General features: G+C 35.3%; 2 protein-coding genes across 4 annotated transcripts in view; one reads left to right on the forward strand and one right to left on the reverse strand.

Moving 5' to 3' along the window:
* The window catches only part of NBEA (neurobeachin), a 673,234-nt gene that overhangs the window by 29,883 nt on the left and 631,294 nt on the right, over positions 1-12,057 (forward strand). The window lies entirely within an intron of this gene.
* On the reverse strand, positions 1,489-3,676 carry LOC125933706 (small ubiquitin-related modifier 1-like). The gene has a single exon (XM_049646801.1). The coding sequence runs from the start codon at positions 2,686-2,688 to the stop codon at positions 2,383-2,385; it is 306 nt and encodes a 101-aa protein (XP_049502758.1). The 5' UTR covers positions 2,689-3,676; the 3' UTR covers positions 1,489-2,382.

The raw sequence follows: 12,057 nt of genomic DNA on the forward strand, positions 1-12,057 counted from the left end.
AGGAATGGTGAGATCATGACTGAGATGTTTGCAGATGCTTAACCGACTGAAGCTCCCGGGTGCCCTGCATAATTATGTTTTTTAAAGCAGCTTTCATAAGATACAGTTTACTTACTATAAAATTAATGTTTTTGTTTCTGTTTTTGTTTTGCATACAAGTCAATGACTTGGTATTCTCCATAATCATTCAACTATAACCATAATGTACTTTTTTAACATTTTCATCACCCCCCCAAAGAAAGCTCAGGCACACTTATGTCACTCCTCATTCACACCTCAAGCCTCTTGCAATCACTAACTTACTCTTTTTATATTTGCCTGTTCAGTCACACTACATGTCATCTTTATGTTTGACTTCCCTTATTTAGCATGTGAGGTTCACTTATGTTCCTTTTTATTGCCAAACACTGATTCCATTGTGGGGTATACTGCATTCTGACTGTCCATTTACTAGTTTATGGACATTTGAATTGTTGCCAATTTTTAGCTTTTATTAATAATGCTGTTTTGAATATTTGTATAAACGTCTGTGTGGATATACATTTCCATAGATACATAGTATTAAAATTGCTGGGTCATATGGTAAATGTGTGTTTAACTTTTTAAGAAACTACTAAATTGTTTTCCAGAGTGATTACCATGTTACATTATCAGTGGCAATGCTACATTGATTTTTGAATGTTAAAACAGCTTTCATCCTGAGGTACCTCTGCTGCATTTTCCATTTTCTATATTGCTGGGCTTGGCTTGCTTACAATATTAAGGATTTCTGTGGTTGTGTTCATGAGAGACTGTGGTCTGTAATTTTATTTTCTTGTAATGTCCTTGTCAGGTTTTGCTACTGGGGTTATCATAAAATGGTTGGGAAGTGTTCCTTCTTCCTGTTTTATTAATGAGTTTTGTAGAATTCACCAATAGAAAATATCTAGGCCTGTTCTTTTTTTTATTGGAAGGTTTTTTGATAATGAACTTACCTTTTTGATAAATATGGGCTATTTGGATTTTCATTTATCTTGTGTCGGTTTGGAAAGTTGTATTTTACAAGGGATTTATCCATTCTATGTAAGTAATTGAATTTGTTGGCATACTGTTGTTCATAAACATTTCTGTAATATGCTTTTAACGTCTTTATGTTTGTAATGTAGGATTTGTAGTGATAATCCATCCCAGGTACTGACAATTTGCATTATTTTCTTTTTCTCTCTCTTATTCTCTTGAGCTAATGATTTATCAATTTTATCAATCATTTCAAAGAAACAAATTTGGCTCTGCTAATTTTTTATTTCATTGATTTCTGTGTTGTATTTCCACTCTTCTACTTGTTTTGTTTTTCTTTAAATTCATAAATGAAATCTTAGGCCAATGAGAGCTCTTTCTTTTCTAGCACTGTAGAATTCTCTCTCAGCACTGCTTTAGCTCATCTCACCAAATTTGATAGGATTTTGATGAGAGGAATTAAGTGTGTTGTTTTTGGAGGCACTTTAAAAGTTTTTATTGCTGTTGATTTCTGTAAATATTTTTATTTTCTATTCCTCTTTTTTACTGGGATTACATTTATATTAGATCTTTAATTTTGTACTATATGTCCCTGAGGTTCTTTTTTTTTTTTTAACTGTTTCTACAAATATTTTGTTTATTTTAATGAAGCTGGTCCAGACAATGTCCATTTAAAACCCACATCCCAGGCCAAAAAGTGCAAATAAAATAAAAAAGAACAGTGTTCTGTTGAACACACTTCTGCATGAATAACTTTATTAACTGCTAATGAAAATTAGAACTTTTCTGGGATCTTCTGACAAGACTTTTATCTTAAAATGCTTTCTCTTCAGTGAAGCCGTCTTTGGAGTTAGTCATTACTCTCGCGATCTCTGTCATCTCGACTCCAGCTTGCTATTTCTCTTCTTTTGGTCCAGACCCTCAAATTTTAAAAGAAACTTCAAGTTAAGGAAAAGTCATTTTTCCACAGTTCACTTCTCTGAAAAACTTCCATCTCCCACTGAAAGTCATAGTCCAGGAGTAAAGCAATCACATACTAGAACTTCAGGGCCGGTTGGAAAGTCATTATGAACACTCGCATTGGTCAACCTTATTTATCACAAGCCTGAAAATGCACAGTCCTGGAAAAGGTGGTGGCCTCTCTGTGCACACATGTAATTTTTTTAAACAGGAGAGTGCGATATGAAGGGGGCTGAGGTTTGATCACCAAAAATCAGCACAATGAAAACAAGTGATCGTGAATAATGGGCACTAGACTTCAAATTACCAGATGTTTTAAAGAGATGGGGTGCCAGTTTCCATTTCCGTTTTGAACACCACATTACAAAAGAACTATTTTTAAAAATAAAAAAGGGTTGAGGGTAAAGAAAAAAATAAAAAGAATATCTAAATCGTTGGATGACCCCCTGTTTGTTCCTGATAAACTCCAATCACATCTTCCTCCTCCATTCCCACTTCTTTTGGAGCATGATTATCAGCAATTCTCGGACCTGCAAAGAGAAACCTGAGTGAATTCATTGGAACTCCCTGTCTTGGACAGTATGATTCTTGGAGTTTCTTGAGATGTGTTGTCATTTTCACTTTGAAGTGAATCGCACTGCCATCCTGTCCAGTGACTTTGAGTTTAATGTATTCTCCTTCCTTCTCATCCCCCAAGTCCTCAGTTGAAGGTTTTGCCTCCTGGTCAGACATGGTGACGGTGGCTTCACCCAGGGTCTCTGCACAGCAGGGGCGTTGGATCGGCAGAACCTGGCTCCCTGGCTCCAGGGTTTACAGATCTGTCTCTCTTCCCCACAGCACAACACCACGGCTGGCTAGGCTCCTGAGGTTCTATTTGTTTTTTCCCAATCTTTTTCCTCTCATTTTTCTTCAGATTAAATACTTAAATTGATTTACCTTTAATTCCATTGGCTCTTTTTTTTTTTTATCTGATCTGCTACTTAGCCTATTCTGTGAACATTTTAATTTAAATGTCATAGCTTTCTATTGTACATTTTGTATTTGACTCTGTAGTTTGTAATTCTTTGCTATGATTCCCAGTCTTTTTATTCATTATGAGATGTGTTTTAAAGTTCCATGAACACAGTTATACTACTTGATTTAAAATCTTTATGTGTTTATTCAGGCATCTGGGTCCTCTGGATTTTGGTTTCTATTGATCATGTTTTATTTCATGAATGGACTATATTTTCTTTGTTATTTGTATGTGAAGTAATTTTGGATTGTTATCGTGAATGCTGTGAATAATGCTGTGTAGAGATTCTACATTTTGTTACGCTCTTCTGAATTTTGTTGACAAATTTTAAGGTGTCCGTTTACTTGGATAAACTCAAACTGCAGAACTCAATAGTTGGCATCAGTTGAAATCTTATGGATGTGAGTAGTTCATGGCTGAGCCAGACATTTGTCCAAGGTTATTTGGGGCTTCTTCTCTCTTGTGTTTTTGTTTCAAGAATTGCTTCTCTCATGTTCAAACTGCTGTGATTGTCCATAACTTCTGGTTCATGATGTAGATCGGGGCTTGTCCCTAAATAGAAAATCATAAGAAACAAAGAATTTTACAAAATACTGTTACTTTCTTATACCTGTCAACTCCCATTTCTATTCTTTTACGTGTCCGGTTTTGGTTGCTCTTCAGCACCTTCAGAAAGCTGTTTTTGAATATTTTGTCCAGAGTTTATAGTTCTTATCTGTACCGTGTTAAGAACCACTTCACTATTACCAAATTCATCCTCTATCCTAAATTTAAAAAACAACACAAAATGCTTAATGTGCCATTAGTACACTCAACAAATGTAGAGTCTCTTATGTGTGCCTGTAAAGACACAGATCCCTCCTTTCAGGGTTTTCACATGTCTGTAGAGGAAATAAATATAAACAGGTGTGAGAAGTACATTAATAGAAATATCTACTTGGAAAGAAAGTGGCAGAGAAAATGTGATTGTTTCTCACTGGGCTGGGCAATATGGGCACACTGACAGGGAGAGTTTAAGGAACACATTCTGAAGGAATACTATATCCTGCTTGGAGTTTGAAGGATTAATTGGTATTTTCAGGCAAACTGGGAGGGATAGATGTACTATGCTTTCAAGTTTCAATATAGGGACAAGAGAGATGATGTAAAACCTAGAGCCAAGTTCAGCTGGAAACTTTAAAATCATCCTTAACCTCTCTTCCTTTTCCTTCTATTGTGTCTGACTTTAAGATTTCTCCCTCTTAAATCTACTGATTTATTAAATTCACGTGTGACCTGGTCAGTTTTCTCTGGGAGGAGTGAGAGCTAGAACAGAAGAAAAGCCTTAGGTTTTACACTGCTCCTGAAATTTGTCAGCATTTCAGACAGCTGAGGCAACAAATGGACCTTGATCACAGTGTTAAGCTCATGGTAAGACTTAATTTTTTAGAATTGATCAGTCAATAGTGTTAAGTCCTACCATCAGTGTATTTTAATACATCTGTTTGTGTCAGGGATCTTTGCTCTCTTTGTGTAGGAGTTTTAGTAGATGTGCATTAGAGGCTCATTAGCTTATTTAACTTTTGCTAATACACGTAGTTCCAGGCCCATCTTAATGTCTGGAGTAACTGTTCACCTTAGTAGTTGCTGGGTCCCTCAGAACACTGGCAGTAAGAACAAAGAAAATTTTAACCTTCCATTTGGGGAAGGGGATAGACTCAAATAATTTTGAAATATGGAGTCTCTTGATGGGGAAAAAGAGAGCTAGGAGGAAATGAATAAACCAGCAAGTGTTAAATTTTTGACTTGGTTAAGAGGTATCGGAGAGAGCATAGCGCCCTTCAGTGGTTACCCATTGTTCTTAAGGTAAAGCTGAAATTTTTTTTTTTTTTTAAGTTTATTTATTTATTTTATGAGAGAGAAGCATGAGCCAGGGAGGGCAGAGAGAGAGTAGGAAATTGAGAGAATCCCAAGCAGGCCCCAAGCCACAAGTACAGAGCCTGATGAGGGCCTCAAACTCACAAACCTTAAAATCATGACGTGAGCTGAAACCAAGAGTCGGACGCTTAACTGCCACCCAGGTGCCCCAAAGCTGTAAATTGTTAATATGATCTGCAAGTCCCTACATGATCTGATAGCACAGTAGCTCACTTATCTCATCTGTTGCCACTCTTCCATTCATTTATTCTTCTTCTTCTCCCTTGCTGTCTGTACTGCAACCACCAAGATGTTCTTTTATCTTTTATTAGAGGTTCTTCTTATCCTAGAGCTTTGGTAAACCCTATTATTCTGCCTGAAATTCTTTCCTTCATTTCCCTTTTATCTTCCTCTAGTTACTTCTCTCCCAAATTAATTTTTCAGATATTTCGTGGCTTCTCCAAATAAGGTTATATGCACTAATAATCTAGCAACTAGAATATAAGCTTTTTTTTTAATGTTTATTTTGAGAGAGAGAGAGAGAGAGAGTGTGTGTGTGTGTGTGAGAGCCGGGGTGGGGGGGGGGGGGAGAGAGAGAGAGAGAGAGAGAGAGAGAGAGAGAGAGAGAGAGAGAGAGAGAGAGAGAGAGAGAGAGAGAGAGAGAGAGAGAGAGAGAGAGAGAGAGAGAAAGAAAATCCCAAGCAGGCTCTGTGCTGTCAGTGCAGAGCTCAACGCGGGGCTTGCTTCCACTAATTGTGAAGTAATTATCTGAGCCAGAACCAAGAGGTGGACACTTAACCTACTAAGCCACACAGGTGCTCTTAGAATATAACCTTTATGGCACCGAGTTTTCCTGTTAACTACTGCATTGTGAGCACCTAATACAGTCCTTTGCATATGGTATGTGTTCAGGAAATATTTGAATGAATAACTGAAAGAATAAATCCAGAGATGAATTCAAAATTCCATTTAACTAATTTTTGGTGAGAAATAAATATGCCAAAAATTAGTGTGAGGAATTTATTCCTACCACTTCCTATTAGAATAAGGAGGTAGATATCTAGAAATAAATAATCAATTGCTTTCAGAGATTTATGGTCTCACTGTTTGAGAATGATCCCTGGTTACAGCATAGTGAGGAGTGCCTATCAAGCTGTAGTACTCATTATATAGATGCTGCCCAGTACATACACTGAATTGAACTACAGTGAATAACATTATGTTTGAATTTTGCTTAGTCTGTTACAAAGACAGTCGTGCAAGAAGTATTGTAATTTTTTCTACACACTACTAGGTTTTTCTTTAGATGTTTGAGCACCATTTTGATTACGCTTCTTCTAAAAAGATATGAAGAAATCAGTAAAAGATTACATATTTAAAGCTATTAAAATAAATGAAGTTTGATAGCATATATGAAATACTTACAAAGGGTACCTGTATTAAATTTAAATGACTTATTACTTACTTTAATGAAAAAAATGAGAAAAGTAAAGCTTTTAATAGGAGAAAATTATTTCTGATGAAAAAACTGTAAGAGTTGAAATATTTTAGAAAGTGAGGATGTTGACAGTCCATCCTTGAGGATCTTTTATAAAGACAATAGGAAAATATTAGTTGTAAAAGTATTTATCTCACTGAATAAAGACAACTAGCTTGGACAGGATCTCTCAATTATTTCCAGTTGTGATTGTATGATTGCCTAGTTTTATTTAACATACTTACTCCTTTCAATAGGTCACATAGAATTATTTGCTCAATCATTTTTTTCCTTTTTATGTGTGTGCCTGAGAGTGTGATTGCTTGTGCGTGAATGTTGTACTTTGTCTCTCTCTCTTTTGTTTCCTTATAGTGCCTGGCATAAGGGATTTGCATTTTAAGAATGAGGTTTACTTTTTAAAAGTAAGATTTGCTCTTATTTAGAATTTGAGATAAAACATCTCAAATGAGATGAGATGAGATTTAACTGAAATCTTTAAAACTTTCACATGATTTTTATTGTCCCTAGAGAGTCATAGCAATTGAGGGGTGCTTATGCCTTTGCGACTTCTGTCCCAAAGAAGAGCCTCTGCCACTAGGTAAGAGTAATTAAGAATAGATTGGGGTTGGAGACCAGTGAACTCACAATATTTTTTTAATTTCTCTGATTAAAAAAAAATGCTCTCTTGGGGCTCCTAGGTGGCCCAGTCAGTTAAGTATCCTACCCTTGATTTCAGCTCAGGTCATGGTCCCAGGGTTGTGGGATCGAGCCCTGAGTTCAGGCTTCACACTGAGCATGGAACCTGCTTAAGATTGTCTGTTTCTCTATCCCCGTCTCTCTCTTCCTCTGCCCCTCTCCCCCACTGGTGCTATCTGGCTGTCTGTCTGTCTGTCTCTCTCTCAAAAAAAAAAAAAAAAAAGTTTCCTTGGTGAAAAATTCAGGGTATTAGAAAGTAATAGTCATTCCTAACATTGTCATTGGAAGTCAGTACTTATAACTTGGTATAGTTCCTTCTGGGTTCTTTTTTTTTTTTTGTCTTGGGTAGGCATTAGAATAAAAGGCAGCCTTTACCCATGTTTTTGGGATGTTGCAACCATGGTGTTATGGCTTGAATTTACTGCCCTCCCCCTAACAACAACAACAACAACAACAACAACAACGTTATGTTGGAGTCTTAACCTACAGTAAGGTAGAGTGACCTTGGAGATAGGATTTTTACAGAGATAATCAGTTCAAATACAGTCATTTGGGTGGGTTTTAATCCTGTATGACTGTTATCCCTTTAAAAAGAGGAAATTTGGATACAGACATGCATAGAAGGAAGCTGATGTGAAGAGATAAGAGGATATGAAGATGGTCATCTGTATGCCAAGGAGGAAGGCCTGAAACAGATCCTTCTGCCACAGCCCTCCAGAGGAAATGGCCCTGCTGATACCTTGATCTCAGACTTTCAGACTTCAGACTGTGTGAGACCACATATTTGTTGGTTAAGCCATCTAGTTTGTAGTACCTTGTTAACAAGGCCTTAGCAAACTAAATACATATGTATCAAATTGCCTTATAGCAATTTTATAATTACAATTACTTTATGTCTTATTTTTCTAAAGTTTTCTTATATTTCTTTGAGTATATTTTGTTTACTTGGGTATAACCCAACTAAATTGTATATTTTTTTGAGATTATATATTTTTCCTTATTTCATTTCCTACAGTATTTTATAGATGTATAAAAGATAATTTGTGTGATGCAAATAGGCATGCTTTTGATGAAAAACATTTATGTTATGTATAAGCAACACTATGTCCAATATAAAATTGAGTAGGAAGTTTTAAATTTTAGACTTTTTTTTTTAGCTGAATAAACTTAGTTAATTCATATTCTTGGATTCTGATACATATATATATATATATATTATATGATATATATATTCGGATATATATGATATATACATATATATCATCTATATAAGATTTGTGTGTTTGGATTATGTGATTAGAATTTTTTTAAATTAATATAACCATATTATAAGGCAATTATGGTAAAAAGAAAACAAGATGACTCATTGTTTCACCACTGAAACATCAGCTATTAATATTTTTGTTGTTTTTCTTATAGGGTTTCACCTATATAGAGAACTGGTTTATTTATATAATTATAATTGCCTATGTGTTTGTGTATATAAATTTATTTTAGCTAACATATTACAAAAAATTATGTCTTATGATACAGCTTTGTCAACTAATTTAGAATGGGTATATAATATGCTATTTGTGTATATAGTGCATTCATAAATGCACTATAACTTTTCTATTTTTGGATACTTAGGACGTTTCCAGTTGTTGACCATGACAAACATGCTGAAGAGAACATTTTTGTGCATAAATATGTTTCCATTATTAGGAATATTTTTTGAAGTTCAGTTTTGTTTTGTTTTGAATTTTTTTTTAATGTTTATTTATTTTTGACAGAGAGAGAGAGAGACAGAGCATGAGTGGGGGAGGGGCAGAGAGAGAGAGGGAGACACAGAATCTGAAGCAGGCTCCAGGCTCTGAGCTGTCAGCACAGAGCCTGACGTGGGACTTGAACCCACAGACCGTGAGATCATGACCTAAGCTGAAGTTGGACGCTCAACCGACTGAGCCACCCAGGCACCCCTGAAGTTCAGTTTTAAAAAGTGGGAGTTTTAGAGTAAAGAAATGTCTTTTAAGGCTTTTCATACATATTAAAATGTGTTTTACAGAAGGATTATATAGTTTTCAATGGAATTATTTCTTACATATTCCAATTTGAAACCCAGTTTGCAGTACTTATTGATGATAGTTTTAATGGTTGTTTTTTCAGCTACAGCTTACCATATTCTTGTTAATAATTTTTTAATTCCATGAATTTAGAGAAAATCCTCCCTTTACCATTATATATGAAAAATGCATATATGTATGTATATAAGACACACACACACACACACGTATGTGATTAGCATTATTTACAGGTCTTGACCATCACATACTTTATTGATGAGTTGATATAGGAAGGGAACTTGTGTAACAGTGAATTCAACTGAAATGTATAAGGTGGTAATTTTGACTCTAGGCAGATAGCTAGAAGTTCAAATCACTGTATCTGGGATTCTGGTGCATTTGAGTTGGTTTTAGACTAGCTGTGCTACTCAAAGTGTCTGACGTGATGGGTAGTATGGGCAAATGATAATGTTTATATTTGAATAGTTGATAGTGTAATGGTTACAAGAAGAATTATTATATATACACTGAAACAGAGGTTAAGTCAGTGGCTAGAGATGAATGCACACACATCCAGAGATAAGCACTTTTGAGAGCTTGTTGGGTGTTTGGGACCCCAGCTCTAGGTTGTCTCTACCCCTGACCTTCTGGCAGGGAGACTAGAATTAGCTCAGGAAACCAATGCAGAATCCCATTTTCCAGAACTAGGTAAACCCTGTGAGCATTAGGGGTTAAAAGTTTACTCCCCAGAATATCTGAATTAGAGCACAAAGCAGAAGGACTAATTCTCAGTCTTACCTGCATGGGACTGAATCCTTAATACTCTGCTAGGCTTGAGCCTGAGGTTTTCTTAGTTGAGGCTGTTGGGGTTTGGAAAAGCAGAGATTCAACCTTAGATAAGTTAAGTGACTTGCCCAAGATCATATTATCCATTTGAGATGGTGTCAGAATTGTGATCTAGGTCTTATGCTCACTTCTAATGTGGTACCTTCAGCTGTATAACACTGTCTTGAATGTTAACATTAAGTATAACGTCATAGTTACTTCACAAAGTATAATTGCTGTAACATCTAAAAAATAACTTGCTACTTGAGAAGCATTTTTGAATAAACTAGATGAATCTTGATATATAAATATAAAGTTGCATAAAGTAAAAAATGTGTATGGTTTTATTATTTTACTTTCATTTTTATCCCATGGTAATTACCTTGCCACATTTTATTGAACTTTTAGCAATATTAGGATTAAATGTTGAATTAATGCTGATACCTGAAATGGTAGTCTTTCAAAAGTTTTGAAATGGGCCTTTCAAAAGTTAAATATCTATGTAATCTCAATGATGATGGAATTTATATTTTAATGAAGATCAGCTTGGTTTAAAATTTTTTTAATGTTTATTTTTTTGAGACAGACGGAGCATGAGTGGGGGAGGGGCAAGAGAGAGGGAGACACAGAATCTGAAGCAGGCTCCAGGCTCCGAGCTATCAGCACAGAGCCTGACTCAGGGCTCGAACCCACGAACTGTGAGCCGAAGATCATGACCTGAGCTTAACCAATTGAGCCACCCAGGCATCCTGAGAACAGCTTGGTTTTAGAAGTGATCTGTGGCAGACTTTTACAGTTGTTCTTTTAAGTTGTCACAGTAATAATTAATGAAACATAAAAATGAGAACCTACCATTGTTCTTATTTTGTAAATGAGGAAACATACCCAGAGGTTAGGAATATGGAATGATAGTGGCACATGGGAAAATCATGCTTTTGAATTTGTATGATTTATATTTGTAATAGATTTGGTTCAAGAAAAGTTACCTTTATGTGTGTAAGAATGTATGTGTGTGTTTTCTGATATAATAGTATATATGCTCATTGGAGATCATTTTGAAAATTTATGTGAAAGAAGAAATTAAAAATTAACAGTAATCTCATCACTCTACAATAATCATTGTAAATACTTCAGTATTTGTGGACACCATTCCAAGTGGTGGGGAAGTAAGAGCACTGGACTAAAAAGAAGGAAGCCTATATACTCTGCCTGTCCATTACGTTAGTTGTTGACTTTGGTTGTAAGAGTATCTTTATTACCAACTTTTTTTGTTTTTTAATCATGAAGGATCCCTTTTCATTTCCTCCCTTCTCTCCCAATTTCTACTAAATTATTTTTAATAAGTAAATATCACTTTGTTTTTTAGTGAGGTAAATGGTTTAACAATACTGCATTTATCTACACTCAATGAAGGACAAAGGAAGATGATGTTTAGGTTAGGTAATACACTTTTAATTCCAGGGCATATAGTAGGTTAGGCTTTTTGAAGTATTAAAAATAAATTGAGCATTGACTATTTGACTGTATAAAGGCGTAGGGTCTCTGTGAAGGGAGCAATTGGAATAGATGGTCTGTAATAAAATTCTTTTCAGGTTTACAGTGCTGGTACTCTGATTCCATTGCACATTGGTATGAACTTTCTTCCTCATTATTATTCCCCAAATGGTAATTATTTTGCTTTCCAGACTAGGAAGCTACTGTATCGCAAATTGTTGCACATGAATATAGTTATTTTAATGTGAATAATTTATGAGTTACGGACATGGTGTCACTCAAAGATAAACATTTTTTTGCCTAGTATCCATTTTATGAGAAACTGAAAGTAAAGTTATTCTTTGTATTTTTTATCAACTTTCTCCCAACCAACTATTACTGAAGCTGATATCAAGAAAAGTTTTTAGCTTTTAAGGTTCTCATTTTTGAGGCTGAGTACTATGACGCTGTTATTCAGAATTGCATTCTGTAATTTCTGGCAGTATATCCATCAAAATCTATCTGATGCTTGTGTGTCGTACTGACAGTGTAAGTACTGACGAGAGTTTTCTGGTATCCTTCAGGTTTTACATTCTCCTTAGTGCCAATTCCAGCTGACCTTATTATTATAATGCAATCAGTGAGATATATCATGGTACCTTTTTCAGAGTGCCATT

This window comes from Panthera uncia (genome assembly GCF_023721935.1).
Source record: "Panthera uncia isolate 11264 chromosome A1 unlocalized genomic scaffold, Puncia_PCG_1.0 HiC_scaffold_16, whole genome shotgun sequence".
Taxonomy (NCBI): Eukaryota; Metazoa; Chordata; class Mammalia; order Carnivora; family Felidae; genus Panthera; species Panthera uncia.